The 25,366-nt window shown below is 55.7% G+C and overlaps 1 protein-coding gene across 1 annotated transcript in view; it reads left to right on the forward strand.

The window, feature by feature from the left end:
- Positions 1-25,366, forward strand: part of LOC101270486 (collagen alpha-1(XIII) chain) — an 84,324-nt gene that overhangs the window by 28,035 nt on the left and 30,923 nt on the right. The window contains exons 11-20 of the mRNA XM_033407581.2: positions 254-319; positions 3,779-3,877; positions 6,215-6,241; positions 6,996-7,031; positions 17,077-17,121; positions 18,235-18,267; positions 19,105-19,131; positions 21,599-21,652; positions 22,632-22,718; positions 24,215-24,268. Coding sequence (XP_033263472.2) covers positions 254-319; positions 3,779-3,877; positions 6,215-6,241; positions 6,996-7,031; positions 17,077-17,121; positions 18,235-18,267; positions 19,105-19,131; positions 21,599-21,652; positions 22,632-22,718; positions 24,215-24,268 — 528 coding nt within the window. The remainder of the gene's footprint in view (positions 1-253; positions 320-3,778; positions 3,878-6,214; positions 6,242-6,995; positions 7,032-17,076; positions 17,122-18,234; positions 18,268-19,104; positions 19,132-21,598; positions 21,653-22,631; positions 22,719-24,214; positions 24,269-25,366) is intronic.

Genomic DNA, 25,366 nt, shown 5'->3' on the forward strand with positions numbered 1-25,366 from the left:
CCAGTACCCCAAGGGCCCGCCTCCTTCCAGGGATGGGGTACCATCTAAAGGCAAGCTCAGCACTGCACCCACAAGCATCAAGCGCCCCGCCCACGCCCTCCCTCCTGTGCCTCACGCTCGCTAATCTCTCTTCTCTCTTCCTCTCCTCCCTCCTTCTTGGCCGCCCTGCCATCCTGGTGGACTTTCAACCCTCCTGAACCCCTGCGACCTTTGGCCTTTGCCCTCTGGCCTTCCAACTCATCTTTCTCCTCAGCTGCTGCCTCTCCTCAATTCAGTGCGGCTGGCTGCACCCCCAGTCATTAAAAGGCGGACCTTCCAGGTAGACACCTCCCTTTCCCAGACCACGTGGGGCTTCCCAGGGGCTGGCGAGTCTCTGGTCCCTGTCAGGCCAGCTGGGGCTATAGGTGAAGCGAGAATCTCACTGCACTCCCGTTACATTAATTTAGACAAAAATGGACTCACGAATGCCATAGACGTGGAAATACACAACTCCCAGGCCCAGAAGCCACAACTACTACCCCACCATTACTACTCACGACAGCCATCACTGTGTGCCGGCCACTGGGCTATGCATTTCACAGGCCTCATTTCATTTAATTCTCTCAGTGGTTGTATGAATTAGGCATGATCATCCTTATTTCACAGATGGGGAAATAAGGCTCAGAGACATTAAGTAAGTTGCCTGAGGTCACACAGCCAGTAAATTGCAGAGCACCCAGATTCTCCTTCTCTTATTAGCTGTGTGATGTGGGGCAAGTTACTTAACCTCTCTGTACCTCAGCTTCTCATTTGTAAAACGAGGATAATAACGGTTCCTACTGCATAGGGTTATTGTGTTTGTAGAGCACTGGGAATAATTCCTGGCATAGTGCAAGAATTAAATTGAGGCTCAGAGAGGTGAATTTGTACCTAAGGTCGCACAAACAACAAGGGGCAGATCGGGAACCGGCAGCCAGGTCTTCAGAGCCCACGTCCAGAGCTCTCTCACCTGGACCTACACCCTTTATATTTAGAAATGCAGATTGCTTAGCATCCGATCACTTGTAACCTGAGTTTGAGAAGCGAGGGAATTTGCAGAGGAAATGTAGCCCACAACTGACAGGTGTAATCATTGTGAGCAACTGCTCCCTTCTTCCTGCCTAACGAAGCCAAGGAGGCTGGGATAGGACCAGATCACAAAGAACGAGAGACCACAGACCCAGGGATCCAGGCATAGGCATTGCAGCGTGATGCCAGGCCAGGAATTCCATGGCTCCCACCCATGCCCGTAGCCTTCCTTACACTGGGGGTCAGGGGTTACCCCCAAGGTAACTGGAAGCGGCAGGGCTCCGAGATGCTCTCTGAAAACCCGACAGCAGGGCCTGGAGCCACCATCTGGCCTGACTCAGGAGCCAGGGCCCAGGGGCCTGCATGTTCAGGCACCTGGCTGAACAAGGCTGAAAAATCACTCCAATTTACAGCTAAAAATACAGAGGGACACGTGACACACGTGCTACCCAAGGCTACATATCCCGTTACACCAGCCAAGTCCTGAGAGCCTCCATGTGCTCTGAGCGCTTAGCCCAAGGCTGGCTATTCAGGGGGCCCACTGGCAGCTCAGAGAGCACCAGGCCCACCCCGCTCTCAGCCACCCCTACCCGTGTCAGACCCCATTTCAGGAGAGCCGAGTCCTTGCCCTCAGAGCGGCCATTCGCCTCAAGCCCCAGCAGCCACCTCCTGGCCTTAGTTGCATTAGCTGCTATGTGTTGAGCCCTTGCTGGGTCCCAAGCACTGTTGTAAGAATTCTGCTTGGATTATCTCATGTAATCCGACATGGGCCACCTGGCAGTGGAGGTGGCATCATCGCCACCTCACAGACAAAGAAATTAGGAGGGGCCGAGGCATGTTGCTGCCCCCCTTTTCAAGAGCAAGAGGTGGATAAGCCAGAACTTTTTGTGTTGCCCTGACCTGATTTGCAAAGGAGAGAGAAGAATAGGGGCCCCTGTCCTGCCTGCTGCAGATTCTGCCTAGAGAATAAGGTTTTTATGCTGTCAGCCATGGTGGGACATAAAAAGGCTTGTCCATTTCCTATCAATAAACCAATATTGATTTCACAGGCTCTATAAGATGCTTAAACATTGGGTCTAACATTAGTTGAAAGAGGAAACTTTATATGACATATGATGTGCTTAGCAGATGGTGTTGGAAGTCATTGCCAAAGTGCAGAAAGTTAGCCTGTGAGCAGTTTTTGCTGGGGGCTTACTTGGAATGAATAGGAATAGTCTGGAGTTCTGAGCTTGGGTCCTGGCTCCCCCCAAATTCTTCTTGTGACCTTGGTTAGGGAGCTCAACTTCTCTGAGCCTCAGTTTTTTCTTCTGTAAAATGGGGCCTGTGACCCATTTCTGCACCTGCCTTCTCCACCATGGACACTCTGAGCCCTTAAGTGGCTTCTCAGAGGGTGTGGCAGGTTGCAGCCCAGGCCCCAGAGTGGCACTGCTGGTGGCATCTGCCCTAGGATGTCCCATCTGAGAGATGATTCAAGCAGATGCTGCTAAAATCTTAGTTCTCATTATGAGGTCGTACACTCCTATTTGTAATCATCATTTTCCTCTATGGAGTTTGCAGCAAGCGTTGTCAGCTCCCTTTTTCACATAGGGAAGCAGCAGTGTCATAGAGGATTACTGAGATCACACTGAGAAGGGTGGGCTGGCCTGGAGTCTGGCTGCCTGGGTCTCCCTGCATCCCAGCCTGGAGCGCTCACACCTGCCAGGCTGTTCTGCCTTAGTCTGTCTGCAGGGCTGGATCCCCCATCAAGAGCTGAGCCCAGAACCTCCCTGGAGAGGTCACGTAGAAAATAACATAATGACATGGGTCTGTGTAGATCTAGGATGACTTGGGCTGGCCCTCAGCCCCAAGATCTGGGCCACATGGACCAGGAGGCATGATCCCACCCCTACCTCCCTGGGCCCTGGGTCTACCCTGGGCACATGCACGGTGGGTGACAAAGGCTGGGGGATAAGGCAAAGGAATAATAATAGAGGCTCCAGAGAGGCACAAAGCACTTTACACTTTCAAAACTCAATTGAGGTCAGGTACAAATCACATAAGTGACAGAAGCAGGCTGCAGGCAGAAAGGATGGGGGCGGGCCTGAGGCAGCCCCCCGGGAATGTGGGCCTAGCTGGCCAGGGCTCCCAGTTTTTCATCAGAAGCCACCAAGCCAAATGTTTTCCATAAAATCTCTTGCCCAGTTATTTGGTGAGCCGAACAAAATTCTGTGGCCTCTGACCTCAGGATCTCAGTTGATCCTCTGGGCCAGATAATGAAAGACAGCAAAAAGCAGTGACAGGAAACAAGGAGCAGCTGTTCTCGTTTGATAGTTAGGAGGCCAGGGCGCAGAGACGGTGGACTCGCCACGCAGAGGGAGGGCCCGAGACACGCCCAGGCTGCCGGCCACCTGGGCTGTACCCTGGCCATCTGAGCAGGCTGGGAAGAGGCCTTCGGTCGGGCGGGGGGGCATCTCACCCGCTCCTCTGCCACCGCAGCAGAGCTCTGCCCTGGGGACCAGCAGCTGACGCAGCGAGTCCTCTCTGGAAGCCCCTCCTCTGGGGGCTAATGTCTTGGCCGTCTCCTCACTGCCACCAGCCCCTGCATGTAGTCACCACCACAGCACCATCACCATCACCCCACCACCGCCTCCCCCAGAGCCCACGGCAGGGCCTCACCGGGTGCATGGCACTGGGGCGGGACCGCTCTGCAGCCTGGGGCTCTCTGTCTAACACTTGTTTCCACGAACCTCAGGGTGAACAGGGCCAGGCCGGCATCCAAGGGCCACCAGGCCCTCCTGGACCAAGTGGACCTCTGGGGCCCCCAGGACTGCCAGGGCCCATGGGGCCACCCGTAAGTAACTCTCCCACTCTCCACTGCTTCCTCTCCTTCGAGATTTGTCCCAGGAATTCCCTGGAAGCTTCCAAACCTTTCATAACCCACGGGAACCTGGGTCCCCACTGAACAGGCAGAAACACTTGACAAGGCCACTGGATGTGGCTGGCCGCTGCAGGAGCTGCCTGTCCCTGTCACACTCACCTGTTACACTCTGGTTCTGAACACACATCCTGAGACCAATGTGTTCCACTCCAGTCATTGCCTGCCAGGGAGGACACCTCGAATAGGCGCCCCCTCCCAGGTTCAGCAGACAGGAGCTTGGAAAGAAAGTTCCCAGGGCCATTCTGATGGCTGTCTCCCGACCCCCGGGCTTAGGAAAACCTGAGTTGGGCACAGTGTGTTCTAAGGTGGTAGCAAGGGGGCATCTGACTGCCTGGCATCGCTAACAGACATTCTTTTGCTGGTGTGTGTGGCCTTCCACTCCTGGGCCACCTTCCAGCCAAGTTACACATCTGGTCGGCCAGGAGGGCCCTGCATCGAGCCTGGGGACTGGACCACTGCCGGGAGGGCCCAGGGGGGCCAACAGACACCCCTCCAAGCAAGACCACACTCAGGCAATAGGTCAGTCCCAGTGTCCACCAGTCATCTGTTTGTAAGCCCTGGCCAAGCCCCAACTCTTTCTCAGCCCAATTTAGTGCAAGAAAGCACCAGGGCAGAATAACTTAGCAGGGCCTTGGGCTTCTTGGGAGAAAATGGGTTCTCCACCCAGAGCTAAGACTACCATCAGCAGTTATTGGAGGGACGGGGGTTAAGGACATAGTCTGTTTGATAATGTTTTTTCCACGTGGCTTTTTTTAAAAAAGTGTTTTTCTCTCTTATGACAAAGGCATCATACATTCATTGTGAAAAAGCTGAAACGTAGACAAAGTCTTAAGTTGCTGCTGTCTCATAGCCAGAGTTCCCCATCATTACATTGTGGAGAGTACTCCCCATTTTCCTCCTTAGATCTGCACATCAGGGTTTTCCACGTTGATGATGTTCTCAATAATATAACATCCTGTTTGTATCCTGTTACTTTTTTCCCTTAATATCGTAAACCATGCCCCTTCCTAAGTCAGGAGTCTCCTGTGATGTGGACTTTAGGACTGCTGGGTCTGTCTACAAGGTAGTTAATGAGTCCCCTTCCGTATATTCTTGAACATAAATGTGCACATCTCTGATGCTTTTGTGGTGATAGATTCCCAAAGGTGGAGTTGCTGGGTCAGGGTGTCCCCGCCAAATAGCCCTCGATGAGTACAGCCACATTCCATGTCACTTGGCTTCACATCTGGGCCCTCAGCTACCCCAGCTGCCCAAAAGCTGAGGTTCAGCGTAGGGTCCCCCCAGGCTGGGCGACAGCTCTGGCAGACGAGGGTCGCCATCTTGGCCAGAAGGCGGCCCAGCAGAGTGAAAAGCTAAGTTGCTGGGAGCCAGCTCTCCTGTTCAGCTTGATCCCCGTAACGAATTTCAAATATTTCCGTGATTTCTCCCCAGAACCCGGGGGAGGGAAGTTAGTCTCACTTCCATGGGTTTCTAGATGCAAAAACAGAAAACCTGAAAGGAAGTGAAATTTAGGGAATTGAACCAGACAAACCAAGCCGAGAAAACCAAAAAACAAGGCTCCAAATTCACTTCTTCACTGACGGCCCAGACACAGTGGGCTCCCGATCGCCGAACCCAAGCCAGGTGGTTTTCTTTGTTAGGTTGTTTATAAAGAGAAAAACCAGAAAGCATGTTTTGAAACCAACTGAAAGAGACCAGACTCGAGCATCATGGTTTTCTCCAGCCAGTGTTTGCCGTCCAGACCCACGCCCGAGACCACGCCGGAGCCCGCCTTCCCTTGTTTCTCCCTCGGGCTCCCGTGGGGGCCCATGCCACCTCCCCCGCGCTGGCTGCTGTGCTCACTGTGCCCCAGGGGTGGGGCAGGGAGAAGAGGGCTCCCCCACAGGCTGGCAGGGCCAGAGGCAAAACCCAGGCTCTGCTGGGCAAGGTCGGCTTTCCAGGGAGCGGTTCCAGTTAGGAGGTGGGTGGGTGGGAATCTGGACCAAACCACACTGCCAATCTCACATGATGCCACTGACCTACTTTCCAGTGGGCGAGCACAGCGGAGATGCCCACGGCGCCCATGTGGCTCCAAAGAGGGACATGAGCCTGTTGTCCCCACGTGCCCTCAGCAGGTTTCAGATATCCTTCCAGGACCCTCTGGATCTGTTCTTCAACACGTCCAGAACCCATTACAGCCTCCAGTGGAAACATGACGAGCCCCCACCGTTTGCCAGAGGAATCCACTCACCTTTTTTCTTGCTTCCGCAGGGCTTACCTGGGCCTCCTGGACCGAAGGTGAGGGCCCTCTGGGTGATGCGTCAAACGGGCGGGAGAGTTCCCTGCAGGAGGGAGGGGGAGGCGGCACTGACGGGAGCTGAGGGGGATCTCGGCTGAGAGAACGGTCACGAGTGGCTTATTTCCAAAAACGCCACTCGGAAATTGATTGGGTCCCACAAGGATTGCATTTTTGTGGGCTCAGGCCAAGCAAGTGCTACGGCTGGTATGGAAGATGCGGCCCTGCCCTCCAAGGAGGTCATGGTCTAGTTGGAAAAGTGATGCCCAGGACGCTGTCACAACATCCCAATAAAACAGCATTTCATAAGGGGCCAGAACTGGAAAGGACCTTCAGGGTCATCCGGTTTCTTTGGAAACCTTATCTGGAAGCCCACGATGTCAAACAGAATCTCCCTTTGAAGCTGGAGTCCCTGCGGCTCTAGGGATGAGAAGTAGCAAAGCACTGATCGCAGCCAACCGTTTCACAAATGCAGAAGCTAGAGCCCTGGGGAAAAGTGACTTGTCCAGGTGCCACAGAGGGTCCGTGGTAGAACAATAACTGATCCTCAGGTGTCCTGGGCCCCTGCCAAGTTGACCTTTCTCACCTCCCTCTGCCTCTGCAAGGCAAGGACTCATTCTGAAGAGTAGAACAGTCCCTGTTATTGTTCCAGGGATGGCTGGAGGTGGAGGTCAGAGGATTTGGAAGGAGGAGGGATGGTAATATGAAGGGGGTGGCAAGAAAACCCCTCTAATGGCCTTCTCTTGGTTCCCCCAGGGAGACCCGGGGATCCAGGGCTACCACGGCCGGAAGGTAAGAAGGAGTGGAGCGGAGGACCCCACCCCCCCACCCCGTGACAACCCAAGTGGGGCTTCACCACAGTGCACACAGGGTCCGGACTTGGTCGTGCACACACACTTTTGCACACATACCAGCGGGAGCCTCAAAACCCTTGAGGGGGGCTGAACAGGGGTTCATGTGTCCACCTGCGGGAGGAAGAGGCTCAGAAGGGGAGGGGCCTTGGGCAAGTCAGTGGCCCTGCTGGACCTCAGACCCAGGAGTGTGTCCCCCGCCAGCCTGGGTGGCTGTGTCTGCACAGAGGCAGGCCAGGTTCTCACTGGCCCCCCTGAGGACCTAGTATGTGGGAACCAGGCAGAGCTTCTGAGCATGGTGGGAAATATGAAAGGGTCCCAACCCTGCTCTCTGGCAGCTCACAGGCCAGAGAGACAGGATTCCTGTACAAATAACCCTGGTGAAGGCAGACTGTGCTAACTGCTACCCTTGCAAAGTGCTGTGTCAATACGGGGCGGGGCTGTGTGTGTGCGTGCAGGGAGATTAATTCTAGGTTGGGAGGAGTTTGGGAAGTCTTCTGAGAAGGGACAGCCTCTGAGCTTAATCCTGGTGAATGGGTAATTGTATCGGTTATCTATTGCTGTGTAACAAACCGTCTCAAACTTACGTCTTAAAACAATTCTTTCTCAGGACTCTGTGGCTTGGCCACGTGGGAGTTCTGTATCTCCTCTGGGCTCACCGATGCAGTCACATGGGATGTTGGGTGGAAAGGCTGGGTGGGGAGGGGGCAAGATGGCCTCATCCACATGCCTGGGGTTGGCCCTGGCTGTGGGCTGGGTACCTCTGTTCTCCTCCACGTGGCCTCTCAGCCCCGGTAGGGCAGAGAGGTTTCCTCACAGCATGGCAGGCCTAGGTCAGCTTTCAAAACAGGGGAGTCCCAGCGCTCAAGTGCTTTTCAGAAACATCCCTTGCATCACATTTTCCGAAGTCCTGTTGGCCAAAGCAAGCCACACAGCCAAAGCATGCAAGTCAGTGGGGCTGGGGGACTCAGCCTCCGCTTCTTCTTGTCCAAGGGTGCAAAGCCTTTGTGGCCATTTTTAATCCACCACTGTGGTCCTTCAAGCAGCAGATTTCAAGGGAAATGGCATTTTAGACAAGAAAACAATTTGAGCAGAGGCCCAGAGGTGGTCATTACAGTAACTATATAACATAAAAATCATTTTAATACTAGGCACCACTTACTAGATGCCTACTGTGTACCAGGCTGTCCTTCAACGTGACTTGCATCACATCTAATCCTAAGACCACCTTAGGAGGCTGACACTATTCTTCTCCTATGTAGCAGATGAGGAAAATGAGGCACGCCCAAAGTGTCCTAAGTGGCAGAGCAGGAATTCAAGTCCGGGTCCGGGTCTTTCACAGGGTGCCACCTGCCATAAGGAGCCCATCCCGCCCTCCAGGCCCCAGCTGGGAGGCTCTGGCGCCTTCCTGGAGAAGAAAAGAGACAGGAAGGAAAGGCAGGACAAGGATGGGGAGGGATTCTGGAAAGGCAAGAATCACTCTGGAGAAGCACATTCCACACGCCATGTAGCTCTGTGATCAGGCGGCTGCTGTCACCGCATTGTTTTACGGGCGCTTGGTGGGTGAAATGGCAAGACCCAAGAGATCTTTCATTAGTTCTGCATAAACTGCGAAGTTTGTACCGTGTCAGGAAGTGGAAATCACAGCCCCCGAGGTTGCCTCCACCCACTCACGCAGACTCACAGCATTTACTGCCTCTCCTGATGCAGCACGGGGCCGGCTTTCCCATTAGCAGCCAGACCAGCTCTTTCAAACTGTGAAGAAGCTTCAGGGCGGCAGTTTCCCCCGGGATCAAGGGGATGCCCTCAGCTGGCATCCATACTATGGCAGGCGTCTGCACTCCCCTGCCAATGGGAAGTCTAATTCATCCGGAAAGGAGGTTGGGGGTCTGCTGCCCTGAGGACGGAGAGGCGCCAGCTTGGGGCTGGGGTGTCATGATGATAGAGGGCCTGGTTCCATGATTTTGGCAATTCTGGGCTCAGATTGTGGGAGGAATCATTCAGCCCTGGCTGCACTGAATTTGCAGAGAAAACTAGTGTGGTCCTGCTGACGGAGGGGCAGCTTCTGACCTCTGGGAAGCCTGCTCTGGGGAGAAAAGGCTCAGGGCTGCTAGAGAAGGCTCGAGCATGGAAGGGTACGTGACTAAGGGTAGAGCAGTATAGATGGCTACCTTGAGAAGGAGGGAGCTCCCCGTCACCCGAGGTATTCAAGGAGAGGCTGGATAACTATGGGTCTGGGATGTGTTAAGAGAAGCTTCTGTGTCAGATGGGAGGCTGGACTAAAATCCCTTCCAGCTCAGGGAAGCTACAGCTTCCTAAGAACAGAGTTGGCTCCATACCCCCTAGAGAGGAGCAGCCCGCCACCCCACCCTGGCTTGATGATCAGGCCCCTCCAGGCCAGGCATCCAGGGCTTGTCAGAAGCATCAGTGCTCTTAGGGCTCTCGAGGAATTGAGAAGGCCCTTCTCCTTCATGCTCCCCACTCTTTCTTTCTCTGCCGGACCATCCCCTGCCCTTCCACAACGGCCTCTTCTCCTGGAATCCGGAGGGGCTGTGAGGCTGCTAGCCTCTCTGGGTTTCTGGAAGGCTCCTGCTGCCTCCTCTTCTCCCAGCCTGTCCTTGAGACTTTTCAGTAGGTGCTCCTGGAGCACTGGGTAGTCTCAGCGCCCTTGTCTCTATGGTGGCCCTCACTCTGCTGGGACCCTTGTCCTGTTATCCCCGACGCCACAGCCTCCTAGTCCAACAGAGGCCAGAGGGCGTGCACTGGAGACCAATGGCCAGCAGCAAAGAGTCTGCCCCCGAGGACTTAGGGGTCATTCCTCCAGGTCAAGCAATACTCAGGAGGCTATGAGTGCCCGCCCACTGCCCCAGCCGCAGTGATCACCATGCCCAGGCAGCAGTTTGCTTCCTGTCAGAATTCTGAGATGAAGAGTCTGGTGCCCGAGGACAAGGGCAGCAATACTTCACATCTCTGGTTTAGCCAAAGTCCATTCACTCCCTCTCTGACTCATCCTCACCACGGCCCAGTAGTTTGAGCGCATTATCCCCACTGTCTAGATGAGAAGCTCAGAGAGGTTAATACTTTGCCCAAGGTTGCACAGCTGGTGAACAGTCATGCTGGAATTGGAAGCTAGGTCTCATGAGTCCGAACCCGGAAGGCAGTCGTCTTGCTCTGGTGCAGAAGTGAATGTCTGCTCAGGGGGTCTCACCCCAGGCTAAGCCATCTGTGCACAGACCACCCTCCCCTGTGGTTTCTCTGGGATGTGGAGGGTTAGCCCCCAGGCTCTTTTCTGGGGCGTCTGTCAGATCTCTTTTTCTCTCTCCTCCTCCCCCTCTGCTCTCTGCCTGGAATGAGGCCTGGAGGTACCAACACGAAGGGCAGCTTGGTCACGGATGCTGAGAAAATGAGTTTGCTCCCACCCACCACTCCGTACTGGTGGTTGGGGACACCAAGCTGGGACAGAGGCCCCAAGACACCGCTTGTGTTCAGGGCATGAGGGGACCCTCAGGGTAACTGATGGACCCTCCACATCTGCTTCCATTGCTCTGTCCCGGCAACTTGACACACACGCGGGGCCCTTCTTTCAGTGAGGGGTGGAATTTTACTCTCAGCAAAGACGTTTCTCCTCCTGTGAGGTTTACTGATGATTAGTTCCATCCTCCACCACCACCACCACCCTGGCAGCTGTTCCCGGCCTGGCGTCCTCTCAAAGGCCAGCCAGGCCATCAGGGCAGCGTCTCCACCAGCTACTTGAGATCACAGCCTGGGGTCGCCCGCGGGCCCTGTGCTGCCCCAGCCCCGCGTCCTGGACACTGTGAGTATTGTTGTGTGCCCATGTGGTACCTATTTGATCCAAATTTATGACGCCAATCTACTTTAAATATGTTGCAAGACGCAAAGTGTGTTTAAAACATTACAACCTTGGCTCTCTTTCAAGAGGCTACTAGTATTGTCAGACTGTGTGTGGATCACAAAACCTGGTGAGAGCTTATATCTAAGCAGATCAGAGCTGGTCCACCCATCTTGGCAGTGGGGGGTGAGTTTGACGCATGTGGTGGTCTGGGTGTTAAGCCTTGGTGGTTGCATGAAGGACCAGAGCTCTCCTGCAGGCTGCAGGCTGTGCGTCTTCAGACCAGAGGAGGCAGGTTGCGAGAGCCTCGTGCTCACTCAGGCTGTAACTGCGGGTGCTCCCCCTGGAGGCTGCGGGGCACCCCAGAAACAGGGAGTCCTGGGGAGGAGATCCGATGGGCCTTGTGGCCGGCTGGCTAGGGCACTGGAGCAAGGGTGTGAGGAGCAGAAGCACGCCCACCCCGCCCACCTCTCACCCCTCCTCAAACCTTCTGCAAAAGGGCAGGATCGTCCTGAGCTGCTGGTCAGAGCCAGGCATCACATGGGTGGACACGCTTCTGTCGAACGATAACTAGTATTATTATATCTACCTTACTGGGCCTCTTCGTGCCAAGCTATATGGGGCACTTGGCTTGCCTCACCTCGTTGGACCCTTATAACCGCCCTGTGAGGGAGGTTTTATTCTTAGCCCCAATTTACAGATGAGCAAACCAAGGTTCACAGAGGTGAATCCCCAAAGGGCCACAACTACAAAGCAGTGAGGCCAGATCTGTCTGGCCCCAAAGGCTTGTTCTAAATGACTTTACTACCTGGGTCTTATGAATCTGGGGGGACCCATGATTTCCAAACACCTCCCCTCCCAGACCCCTACTTCCTCTACTAGAAGGAAAGAAAGAGGGAGTTGGGCTTCTTGTGAGAAGGTTGTGGCTGGATTCAGGCTCTCTATGAGCAGGACCTGGAGCATCTAAGGCAGAGAACTTGGGGTACTTGGTGTGTTTTAGTCAAAGAACCGAGGAAGGGGAGTGCTTTGCCCATTGGCACTGATTCCACCCGAATGCTTCCCCAGGGAGCTGGCATGGTCCCAGGACCTCCAGTAAAGCCAGGAGAAGGCAGCTGTCTCAGCCCTGCACCCCAGTGGAGAAACCTCCTGAAACCTCCCTGCACCCCCAGGCTCCCAGAGGACCTGGGCAACCCCCGGCTCCCTGCCACACTCACGTGCAGCAGAGCACTCCATGCAGATGGAAACCGTAGACGCAGGAGCCTTCTGGAGTGGGGACAGCGCTTGCTTTCAAAGCCATGAATTCCCAGCGGGGGCATCCAGACCATTTCAATTAAAGCAGATCAGGGAGCTGAGACACGGGCCCCAGATCTGAGGCCTCACGGGGGCTGATGGGACTCCTGCTCTGCCAGACCCCAACCCCCAGCCTGTGCTCTCCGGGCCCTGTTTCTCCTGCCTCCAAAGTCCCCAGATTAATTAGAGCTGACTTTTCTTTTTGGAACTAACTACAAAATCAACTGATCTCAAATCGAGATTACAAGCCAGCCGCCCTTCCAAAGCCCTGGCCTTCGGTGGGGTGCCTGACCCCGGTAATTCCCCGGATCACTTCCTGCCGGCCCTAATTACCGGAGGACCTGGCGTTTCCGCGGTCCCAGGCCTCTCCAGTCTGGAGCTGGCTGGGGCAGAGAAGAGGGAGCCGCGCTGCCTTTCTCCCGGAAGGGAGTTCTGGGAACTCTTTAGGGGAGAGAAAGACATTAGCCCTCCTCACCCAGCTTTTCCAACCCGGGAAAGGGCACTGGTCCAGACTTAAGGCCTGAGTCACCTGCTGGCCTCCCCCCAGCCCTCCGCTCCCCACACTTCTTCCCTGCAGAGAACAAAGAGTCTGTGTGGAACTGCTCGGGCCCAGGGCCCTCCTCACCCGCAGCTGGGCCGCAGCGGGAGCCTCACGTTAGGGAGGTCTACGTATCTCCCCCTGCTCCTCTGGCCTGACCTTTGCTCAGCTGGGGAGCTGACCTGGAAGCCCCCCACCTCTTTCGAGACTATGTCTTCTTGCCAAGTCCCTGCCCCGCTTGTTCAACAAACAGTAAATCACCAATTAAGAGAGCAGAGCATGACCGGTTTGTGCTCCAAGGAGCTCGCTTCCATACTGTCATCTGGGTAAAGGATGCGTCCTCCCACCTGGAAGCGGAACCAGAATAGAGAACCTATTGATGCTGGTGCGAACTCTGGACAGGGGCAGCGGGAGTCAGTGGCATCATAAAAGTGGGGGCTTGGATGGCCTTCAAGGTCATTCAGGGCAGCCACCTGTGCTCACCCCAGCACTTTCTTGGCCACAAAGACTGGAATCCACCCCTTCCAGGCCAGCCAGCCAGCGTCCTTGGTTCTTGGCACCAAGGTTAAAGAGCCAGTCTCCCAGGTGGTAGGCAGGGCAGGGCTGGCCTGGGGCTCGCAGGCCAGGTTCCACAGCAGGGACCACTGCCCATGCTCCGTGCATCTGGGGCAGGACCCTTTGTAATGCTTGGAGCGTCCACTTTCCCAGCTGCTGGATGGCCCAGATCTGGTGGCCGAGCTCCCTGCTGGGAGGACAGGAGGTACAGGAGGTAAATTGGGGCCCTCGCGTTTTGGCAGACTATGAATTCTCCCTCCCCAACTAAGACATTAGTGAGTTAGTGGATCTAAATTTAGGACAATTCCAAACTTAAACCTTTTAAACAAAATAACTTTTACGAAGTGAAACGGGAAAGAAGGAGCCTCTAGATGTGCTCTCGCAAAGCCATGCCATGAGGAAAAGCTCTGTGCGCACAGTGTGTCAATGTCCTCCCTTTAGCAATGGCCCCGGAAATGCTCCCCGCCCCCATCCCACCACCCCTGCAAATGAATGCGCTGCCCTCAGCCACCCTGGAGTCCTTGATCATGACTCTCAGCCCGCTCTCACCTCTCCCACCGTCCAGAATCAATGTTTTCTGGTGCAGAATGAGCCCAGCCGCCGGTTCAGAGGTCAGGCTGGGGCAAGCCCCTGGAGACAAGCCCTGGAGAAGGAGACTGATGAGAGTGGAATGAGCCCGCAGGGTGGGGTCAGCCGTGGCCACCCCTGCTTCCTGCCCCGCAGAGGGGTGGGAAGTGAGGGAGGCCCCGGGATGGGGATCAAGGGAGCCTGGGTCACCTAGAGAATTAAGAGACTTGACCCAGAGGGGAGGGAAGGGGCAAAGGTCAGCCACCCTAACGAGGAGGCTTGCCTCCTTAGAGGCTGCAAGGGGCCCAGATTTCCCCGGAGTGTGCAGTTGCATCTTTACATACAAACCATCATGGGCTGAAGACAACCCCGATTAGCCCGGAAACCCTCACTCCCAGGGTTCTGCTCTGCACAGCTCACGTGGAGACTGGAGAGCGTGGGCAGACCCCAGCCTCCTCCCCTACTGAGGCATCCCAGGCTGTCCATCGGAGCAGAAGGAGACCAACTGAGCCCCTCGTAGAGCCGCAGAGCTAACATTCCCTCCCCCGAGGAGCCTTGTTCCGGAACTGCCAACACACCCAGTGTCAGCTCCTCGGCTTTGGCCTGTCAGGAGCAGGGGTGGGTAGGAAGGGTCTAGTCCAATCCCTCTTTGCAGACCCAGAGAGAGGAAGTGACTTATGCAGGGTTCCACAGACAGCCTTTCCTGACTCCTCCGCCCAGCTCCCTCGGTGGGGGTGGGAAGGTGAGGGCACATGTATTGGGGGAAAGCTGAGGGAAAGATGGGAAGAGGGAAAATGGGGCAAACCGGAGATCCTTGAATAGTCAAGCTGACCTCCCACCTGTACCTCCCCACCCCCAGGGAACTCTGCCTGGTGTCCTCGGGGCTGAGTCAACCCAGTTGGGTTGTTTGGAATTTGAGCAGGGGTCCTCCAAAGGAAAGAGTGATGGGGCCCTCGGCTGGCGCTCTACAGCCACTGTCGCCAGACTTCTGATGAAGTCCTGTGGCGCCCTCTGCTGGCCGTAGAGCAGAACTGTGCTCACAGGCCGGCCCCGGCTCAGCTCTTTTCCCTGGGGCCTGTGGTTAAAGACACAGCCCTGGCCTGAGCACTGACTTTTCACCCCTATGGGGCACAGACCGGAGGGCCATCCAGAAGAGAGGGCTTTGCCCTGCTTTGGGCCTGCAGAGGGTGTTTAACGGAAGCGACGGAACACCAGTCGCTTGTACCTGCACTTGCCAGACAAAAGACCTGTGTCCAAATCCCTGCTCTGTGTGACATTGGCAATCATACCTGGCCTTCCAGAGCCACAGTTTGCTGACCTGTGAAACAGGAATAACATCCACTCCCTCACTGATTACAGGGGCTTCTTAGAGATTGAATAGAAGAAGGATGTAAAGGCTTAACTCAGCGCCAGACACATCATAGGCACAGTAAATGGCTGTGCCTTTTTCCACTTTTTCCCACAAGAGGGATTTACCAGAATTTAGTGCCTGGGGCAGACCTGGGGCACCAGCTTGTCTGCTGTGGTCACTTCTGAGTCCAGCTCTACCACCCCTGCCTGTGGCTCAGGGGTCCTGGTGGGGTCGGGTGAGGGAGGGCTCCTGCATTTGGAGCTAAAGTTTCTGGGCCTTTCACAGAATTCAGAGACTTGACCCAAAGAGGATGGAGGTGAAGCCTTCCCTAGCAGACATGATTTGTGTATACAGGTTACATACACACAGTGGTTCCCGCTGCACTGAGGAACCAGCACTGGGCTGTGGGGCAGAGCAAAAAGCTTCAAGAGGAGATGGCATTTGACCAGCACCCAAGGATGAATAGGGTTTTGAGCAGAGGCAATAGCAGAAAGGCAGAGAATTCTGAAAACGGGTGATGTTTTCAGAGAAGCAGTGTAGGTGTCAGGATGTGAGGCGATGAGACCAGGAGGGAGCTGGGGTGGAATGCCATGCTCAGGAGCCTGGCCCCTTTGCCACAGTCAGTGCCGGGCGGTGGCAGTGTCAAAGTACAGGAGTGGTACTGTCCAGTCTGTGTGTGGGACGCTTATCTGGATGCCAGCGTGGAGGCCCAGTCATGGAGGGGAAAGGTTGGAAGTAGCTCCAGCCTCTGCGAGGAGAGGGGTGAACCAGGGCTTCCTGTAAGATGTCAGGGAAGGGACGAGGTTAGCTGAAAAGATGGAGGCCAGGTGGGGCCATGTTCCCCCTCTGCCTGTGGGGTATGCAGTGTGGCCCCCAGGCCACAGGGTCTGAGCTGCTACCACGCACGCTGCGCAGCACCCTGAGCCCTGGCTGGGGCTCACACTGGGACTTCTTTTGGGGTTCCACTCGTGGAGACAAAGGCCTCCTTCTTCCCCTGCACCCCTCCCCCTCTGACACAGCGGGTAAGTCTTGACTCACCTACTCTCGGCCCCCAGTTGTCGCTGGCTGTCACCTCCAACCCCATCTCCTCCTGGTGTGTCCTTCCAAGGAGGGCAGGACACTGCCGAGATGGTAGAGCAAAGCCCAAGCGTGGTATCCTGGAGAAGCAGCCGCGTGACTGGTGCCTCTGGCCAGGCAGGGCCAGGAGTGCAGAGAAGTGGGTGGGCTCCGGGCCACGCCCTGCCACCATCCACAGTCCCCCACCGCCCAAAGCCTCCCCGACCTGGGGCCAAAGCCCTCATGTCCTCGGGAAGAGTTAGACCCAAGGAACCTGGAAGGAAGAGGACCCCAGGGAAGAGGAGAGGCCGGAGCCCCATCTGGCTCAGCCAGCAGTACCACCCATGCAAACGTGCAGAGTGAAAATGGGCAGGAGGCAGCAGGCCAGGGAGGGAGGGAAGGTATGCAGTAGGCAAGTGGCCAAGTGGGCGGCTGAGGCCCACGGCCCTAGCCCAGGCCCCCGTCAGGCAGGAAACCTTGTGCAAGTCCGCTTTCCCCCTCCCTGGCCTCAGGCTCCTCCTGGTGGGCCTCTCTCTGGGGCTCTTTCCTGCTCTGTGGTCTGCGACTGGGGTCCTTGTGCAGGTCCACCTTGCTGAGAAGAGTGGCCCACCGTGGCTGCCGGCAATGGTGGGGACCTCAAGCTCCTCACGGGCTGGACGGTCATCCCAAGCTTCCACAGCAACCACTCTCACTGACATCCTTGCAGGCCACGCTTCCAGGGCCAAGACCTTGGGCCCTGAGTCTGGTCCTCTTGTCACTGTTTCTCTTTCTTCCTTCAGGGAGAACGGGGCATGCCAGGGATGCCGGGCAAACACGGAACAAAGGTACGCCACCCTCAGGCAGCTCCCCCAGCCCCAGCCCTCTCTCCCAGCTTCTTCCCTTCCCACACCCTGTCTTGCTGTAAAGACAGGAGACGGGGTGCACATTTCTTCCTGTCCTCTCCCCTTTGCTGCCTGGCCTGTCTTCCAGGCAGGGGTGTTCCTTTTTGGCCCATGAGCCATCACTCAGCAGTGCCCTCCCGACATGGCCAGGCCTCCTTGTGGGCAACTGTGGGTCATAAAATTCCTCTCAAGGGCTTCCCTGGTGGCGCAGTGGTTGAGAGTCCGCCTGCCGATGCAGGGGACGTGGGTTCGTGCCCCGGTCCGGGAAGATCCCACATGCCGCAGAGCAGCTAGGCCCGTGAGCCATGGCCGCTGAGCCTGCGTGTCTGGAGCCTGTGCTCTGCAAGGGGAGAGGCCACAACAGTGAGAGGCCCGCGTACCGAAAACAAAAAGTCCTCTCAGGTACCCCCAGCTCTGGCTGCAGTTCTGAGACCCATGTGGGAATCGGGACCCCCTAAAAATCACCTTCACTTGGAATTTACTAAGTGGTGCGCTGGGCAGCCTATTTACCTCAAAGTTGGTGGTCTTGGGCTGATAAGGAAATGGGGTTCACTCCCAGCCGCTCCCCAGTCCATCAGGGCATAGGGCCAGAGAGCTCCCTGAGGAGAGTCCCACGGGCACCCTCAGGGTCCAGGAGCTTGGTGAACTCAGCCATCTACTGTTGTCCCCTTCCCCATGGCTCTCCCTTTCTCCCCCATCCCCTCCTCCTCCTTTCCTATCCCAAGAAGCCCTCCCCGCATTCCACCCAGGGAGGCCTCTGTCTAGCCCAGCCATGGGCTGCCTGACACAGTGCCCTCTAAGTCCCCCAGGAGGGTCTAGGGGCTGAGCAGGTGGGTGGGAAGCCCAGGGAGCCCAGCTGAGCTGTGCAGAGCCTCTTCCTCGGACCCATTCCCTATGTGCCAAGCTCAGCCACCCCCTTCCCTGTGGGCCTGGGGGCAGGCAGAAGCCTCCACATCTCACATCTCTCCAAGAAGAGGCTGGGAGAGGAGGCTGGCCACGTCCTCTTTGTTTCCCGCTGGGTGAGAAAGTCCCCATGCCTTTCCTTCTCTCTGCCAGGGGGCTCCTGGAATCGCTGTGGCCGGGATGAAGGTCAGTGGACCTTGTAACTCAACACCTGAGGGGCAGGATGGGAGGGATGGAGAGAGGACAGAGTTGGGCTTCAGGGGCTCATTGGGTGGCCACTGGACCAAGGAGGCAGTAGACAGGATTCAGAACCATTTCTCTTAAAGCAACATTTATGTCAGATGCACAGACTGAACAACAGATGTTTAACTAAGCCTTGCAAGTAAGTGGCAAAGGTTTACCAGCCTCAACTAAAGGTCTTGCCAGCCTGCCGATGTGAAAGGAACCTAGCACTTTCCTTTACACTCCAAAATTCAGCAGATGGAGGCTTCCCTGGTGGCGCAGTGCTTGGGGGTCTGCCTGCCGATGCAGGGGACATGGGTTCGTGCCCCGGTCCAGGAAGATCCCACATGCCACGGAGCGGCTGGGCCCGTGAGCCATGGCCGCTAAGCCTGTGCATCCGGAGCCTGTGCTCCACAACGGGAGAGGCCACAACAGTGAGAGGCCCGCGTACAGCAAAAAAAAAAAAAAAAAAAAAAAAAATTCAGCAGATGCGAGGGGACACCCCGGAAGCACAAATGCTCGATGTGGCTCTCCCAGCAGGTCACTTACAGGGACACCGTGTCAGAAGCAAATGTCCCTTCCTTCCTCTCCCTCCTCCTGGGCTGCCTCACACCTGCCACCTCTCTCACCTGGGGGAAGAATAAGGGACAGTCCAGGAGGGGCCCGAGTCCTAGGCAGTGGGAAGCCCTGGGCTGGCCAGACGCTTCCCCTACCCTCAGATGCCTTCACTCCTCTGCTCCTGCGTTCACTCACTCTCGCTCTCTCATTTCTTTACCTGAGTCTTGTTTTTTTCCCACACAGGGTGAGCCTGGGATCCCAGGAGCCAAGGTACTGATACAGAGGCAACGTCAGGCGTGGGATGGAGGTGGGAGGGGCTGCTGTTGTTTTGCTCCTGGTCCCCCGAGGCTAGCCTGGGGCTAGGGACCTGACTGAGCAGAGGAGAGCCTTCGGGGAGGGGCTTGCTCCTCAGGTATGCTCTGCAGATGCCTCCCCCCTTCCCTGGATCCTGGCCTGGGCAGCGGTCTGGTTTGCATTCACACCAGCTCCAGTGGTGACTGTTGTCCCCTGCACCCACAGGGCTCTGTCTCTCTCATCCAGGACAATAAGAGATGTAACATGAGGAAAAGTTTCCATGGTCAAATACGTTTGAGAAATGTGGGGTTAAAACTATTACGCAGGTGTCTTTACTGCAGGCCTTCTCAGAGCCTTTACTATGCTAAGTATACATTGGGAAACTCTAAAAAAAAAAAAAAAAGCAGGGTCTTGTGCAGCATTTTCAAACTTTCTGACCAGGGCATTCGTTTTTTAAGAGGAGCGTCTTACGAGGCAAGTATTCTGGAAACACTGGTCTATGATTACTGCCCTTCGTACCCCTCACCACCCCTACTCCATCCTCTTATCAGTGATTTTCTCTTCTTACCCCAAAGGGAGACCCAGGAGCAACAGGGAAGCCGGGGCCCCCAGGTTTGCCGGGAAAGACGGGGCAGAGGGTAGGATACTGTGTCCTTGAGTGTGTGCTCCCTTCATCCTGGCCTCTGCTGGTCCCCCACTGCCTGCCCCACCCCTATGGCTGGCGTGCTGCTTGCAGTGTACAGTGGGTGCATGTCTCCAGGAAAAAGGGAGTGCCTCGATGGCCTGGCAAAGCTTCAGGAAATTCACACTCAAGAGCACAGCCTATCTCCTTGAAAGCCATTGGGTACCCAGGAGGAAAGCCTAGAAGGAAGGGAAGCTTTCCCTCCCCCCACCTCCATCCCCCAGGACCTCTGTAGGGCAGGACCGCACCCTTTCCCTTAGACCTGGCCTGTTTCAGGGGGTGCCCCAGCTAAAGGCAAAGGCACAGCCCAGGCACAGCAAGGCCAGCTGGGGCCTCAGGATTCACATCCCTCTCGTCACCTGGGCCCTTATCTGCCCCTCCTCTCCTCCCTTAGCCTGCTACAGGCCATTTTGTCATTCAGCTTCTACCCAAGGGCAGGTGGCAAGGGGAAGACTGCTAAAGGTTTGGTGTGGCAACTTTTGTGGCTCCAGCTGAAAAGTTCATTGAGATGTGAACACATTGCAACCCCAGGGTCCTCAATTTATATTATTACCTATGAGAACCGCCAGCCTTCAGGCTGTGGAGAGTGGGGCTTCTCATGCTGACCAGGCAGGGGCCTTCTTGATACTGGACGCTCTGAATCAAAGTGAAGTCTTTGTGGCATAGAAGGCGGACCTGGGTGCTGGACGTGGCTGTGTCACTGCTGCAGTGAGGGGTCGTCCACAGTCTCGGAGCCCCTTCCTTTCTGCAGTGAGAGCAGGGCTCTGGGACTTGCGCCATAAGGGAGAAAAAGTGTTCTTCAGGAAGAAGCTAGTTAGGGAGGGGTACTCGTTTACTAGGGCTGCCCTAACACAGGACCACAAACTGTGTGGCTTCTACAACAGAAATGTATTGTCCCACAGTTCTGAGGACAGAAGTCTGAGACCAAGGTGTCGACAGGGTTAGTTCCTTCTGTGGGGTGTGAAGAAAAATCTGTTCCGTGCTTCCCTTTTAGTTCCCGGTAGTTTGCTGGCACCTTGGCTTGTAGAAGCATCGCCCCAATCTCTGCCTTCATCTTCACACGGTGTCCTCCCGAGATGCATGTCTGTGTCCAAATTTCCCCTTTTTATAAGGACACCAATCATATTGGATTAGGGGCCCACCTCATAACTTAGCTAATTACATCTCCAATGGCCCAGTTTCCAAATAAGGTCCCATTCTGAGATACTTGGAGTTAGGACTTCAACAAATGAATTTTCATGGGACACAATTCAACCCATAATAGGAGGCAAACTTCTCAAAATATTCCTCCAAAGGAGAAGTTCTGGTTCGATGGTTTTTGTCCTCCCTAGAGGTAGGGAGGAGATAGACGGAAAACTCTCCCTAGAGACCAGGGGTATCTAATTGCTAGACGTTACAAACATAAAAAAGAGCCAAGCGGTTTAAAAAAGCTTTTCCCAAATACTGGCATTCTGAACTGCTCGCCTGTCCCCAGGAGACCCCCAAAAGTGACTGAATGCTCCTGGCCCCTCTCCCTGCGTACGTGCTGAGGGCCCCACCCACACAGGATGGGGAGGATAACAATACCAGGGTGAAGTGTCCCAAGGAAGGAGTCTGGTCCCTGATGGGGTCCAGCCGGAAGTGGAGTCCTTCCGAGAAGAGCCCACGCAGGGGCAGAGAGACGAGAGAGAAAAGCCAAGGCCCGACGCTGGAGGGCTGGTGCCTTCGCCAACATCCCAGAGAAACAGCTCCTAACCCAAACTGTCTGCGTTTCCTCCGCAGGGTGAGAAGGGGGCTGCGGGCGCCCCTGGGCTACTCGGCCTCCTAGGGCAGAAGGTGGGTAGCAACCAGCTCTGAATGGTGGGTTCTGTGTAAAGGCCCCAGTGTCCATCCCCTGCACATTCACACGGGCCCCAGCACTGGAGGTGTCCCTCCCAGATGGGGGGAAAGCAGCTGGAACACAGCCAGATTGTGTTTTGGGGGACAGAGGCATGGGGTTCCACTTGGGAGGCCCTGACTGGCCAAAAAAAATGCCCAAATTCAAAGAATTTAGTAGCTATGACCTGGTCTGATTTCTTTGCACCACCATATGTGAGCTCCGTAAGATATTCCACTTAAAAAAAAAAAGACTTGGGTCAAATAAGTGTGGGGAAAGCTATATAAAACAGGTCCCTCAGAACTCTACTCAGTACTCTGTAATGGCCTATATATTGGCCTATATGGAAAAAGAATCTAAAAAAGATGAGACGTATGTACACGTATAACTGATTTACTTTGCTGTATACCTGAAACTAACACAACATTGTAAATCAACTCTACTCCAGTAAAAATTTAAATAAATAAAACAGGCTCCTCAGAGAGTCACGGGCACCTTGGCCTAAGAGGCTCCCAGCACCCTGCAGTGGAAGAGCCTGCAAAGCTTCATTTCACTTTGCCTTTCCCACGTTGTTTGGCCACCAGACCCCTTTTTTTCATGTTTTGAATATTCCCAACCTGTGGAAGGAGTGTTCTAGGGAACACACTTTGAGAAACACTGCTCTAGATCCTGGTCCTGATGGGTGTCTTGTTCTAGCTCTACACCCATTCTCCTTCAGTAACCAGCTCCATTCTCTCCTCAAATCCCACAGCCAGGTTTCTGAAGGCCTCTGGTCCCCAGCCATCCTGGAGCCCACAGTCCCTTAATGTCCCCCAACATTCAGCATAGACTGAGAGGCAGTCTGCTGCCTTCACTCCTTCGAATTGTGAGGGGAGAAAAGATAGCGATCAACCACCTTCTCCCAGAGTTTGTGATGGTAACTCTACCTTCCACCCCCAGGGAGAAAAAGGTGATGCCGGCAACTCCATTGGAGGAGGCAGAGGGGAGCCTGGGCCCCCAGGGCTCCCTGGGCCCCCAGGGCCAAAGGTGAGTCTTTCCCTGGGATCAGTGCTCAAGGCAGATGTTTGCCTGTGGCCTTTATCCTTAGTCCATTTGGGGGACCCTGTGTCCTGGGCACCTTGCCTTCTCTCCTGCTCTGTGTGGTTTTTCCAGTGGATTCTAGAAAGGTCATTTGGACCAAGCTTCTGCTTCCAGGCATCTCTAGGGCAGATGGATGGTCCCATTGATTCAAATGGCTATGATGTAACTGAGTCAAGGACCAATGGCTACAAGGTCTTAAGACAACCAGAAAGGCCCCTAGCTTAGGCTCTAAATCAGTTGCAGGTCAGGGATCAGCTGGGCCCACCTGGTGCGGCACACTGCAGGGAGGTACAGTTGCAGCAGTGGGACAGCTACAAATGGGGCTGCCCACACTTTCCTTGCAGAGGGTGCAAGCTGCAGTGGTAAGACTTGAGTTCTGCGAGGCAGATGCCTCCTGCATTGCTCGGTTTATTTTAACAGCACAGGGAAATAAGGGGGTGTCTTGCTTAGCTTATAAGGAAAGGATTAATTACTCTGCATGATCTGAGGCAATACCCTCATTCGTTCCACCGACGTTTATCAAGGGCCTGCTGTGGGCTGTGAAGCTGCTGAGAACCTGCCCTCGGCTTGCCCACCATCCAGCAGGAGCAGCAAACCCACAATTCACAGGAATATAGTGTAGGGGGCACAGGGAACCCCACAGACAGGCAAGATGAAGTGGCAGGAAGGGTCTCGGGCTCAGCGCCACGTTCCCACGTGATTGTGGTGAGAACAGAGCTTCCCTGGTACGAGCACCCAGCCTCCAGGGCATGCCCGGTGTTGAGTCTGTCCCGCTGACCCTGAAGGGCGTGATACCAGGCGCGTCTTGGGTCTCGATCTGGGGCTGGGGAAATCTGGTCACTCTTGTCCCTGTATCCTAGGACAAAAGCAAGGGAAAGCTAGAAGACGGTCCCCAGACTCATGTCCTCTTTCCAGGACCAGGCAAAATCTTGAATAAATGAAGTATTTGGAGTGGGCTACCTCCTACCTCTCCCTGCTCCTCCTGTCCTAGGCCTCCTGGGCACCCCATCCCCACGTGCCCAGGCCCCTCCTGCTCCCCTCTGTCCTCCAGGCAGGACCTGATGAGGTGTGTAAGAGTTCCAGGCTCCAAAACGACCTGCCTCCTGCCCCTGGAGGCTGGTGGCAGTCCACAGTTAGGGGCCTCGACAGAACTGGGCACGCGTGTGTTAACCGAGACCTGAGGAGGGCCTGGCAGCGCAGAGCCCAGGGGAGGAAGGGAGTAGTCAGGGAGGGCTGCTAGGAGGAGGTGAGACCTGGGTGGGGCCCAAGGGTGGGAAGGAGTCAGACAGGTGGAATGGGGTGAGTTAGTAGAAGCCAGCAGGGAAAGAGACAGAGACCCAGAGACACTTACTAGAACGTCAATAGCAAGACCATCTTTTGCCCCTGAAGCAGCAGTCCCAGCTGCCCCGTGTGCCCTCACCCATCTCTCTCCTCTTGCCCAGGGGGAAGCTGGAGCTGATGGCCGGGCGGGCGCCCCAGGACGGCAAGGAGACAAGGTACAGGAGCCCCCAGATCTAAGAGCTGCAGGATGAGGGTCAGCTTGGGAGTTCAGAGAGAGAGACAGAGTCTTGGCCGTCCTGCCGCTGGGCCTCCAGGCACAGGGCTGACGGCCATGACTCGTGCCTACCATCTCTCCTGGTCGCCTCGGGCTTTGGAGAACTTCCACTGAGACGGCGGCCAGGCAAAGGCAGGCCCAGGGATGGGACGCTGGGGCTGGGGAGAGGCCCGGAGCCCCTGCTTCTGCTAGCTCCCACACCACTGGTAAAGACGGGGCCCCACTTCCCTCCAGCTACTCCCTGTGTGTGGGTCAGCCTGGTGCTGCTGTGTCCTTCGCAGGTGCCCCGTGACTGAAAGGCTGTGGGCTTGGGGAGGTGCAGGGCAGGTTACCTGGAGGCGAGGCTCCGTGAGCTGGCCAGCGGCAGGGTCGGCAGCAGTTGAGTTATATTAAAGGGTTTGTTTTCCCTTTATTTTTACTTTCTGTCTTGATTTTCTGAAATGTGTTCAGTGTTCGCATTATCCCAGAACAATTGGAACTATGGTTTGCTTTTCACAATTTACACCACGTTTCATTTATTCCCCACAGTTCTGCCCTGTTTCCAACAGAAACAAATCCCCCCATCCCGACCTGCTCCAGGAGGCTGGGTGTTCTAACGCCTCGCCCTGGCCCCCATGTTTCCTCCCACAGTTTGGGTCTTTCACCAGCAGACAGGAACCGCCTGGGCTGTCCACGGCAATTGTCAACCACCCAGGCAATTGGCAGAAACTTTCTGAGCCCTTGCTCCTCGAGTAGGATAGAAATAAAGAGGGGCAGAGGGTCTGGTCCCTGCTCCCGAGGAGGTGGCTGACTTAGGAGACCGGAGGGAGGTGGCCAGACGGACATGGGTGGAATCACCAACAACTAACCTGGGACAGAAGGATCTTCCAGGAAGAAGCTGGAGGGAGCTGGGAGGGAGAGGGGCCTGCTGGCCGGTGGAGGTGCTTCCCAAGGGGTGGAGCCTGCACGGGATGCACAGGGAGCCCTGCGCCTCTCAGCCTGAGCTGCGCTGAGCCTCCTGGCCCCCTCTGAGTTCCCTAACACACGGCCCATCTGGGGA

Source organism: Orcinus orca, chromosome 14 (genome assembly GCF_937001465.1).
Source record: "Orcinus orca chromosome 14, mOrcOrc1.1, whole genome shotgun sequence".
NCBI classification, from domain to species: Eukaryota; Metazoa; Chordata; class Mammalia; order Artiodactyla; family Delphinidae; genus Orcinus; species Orcinus orca.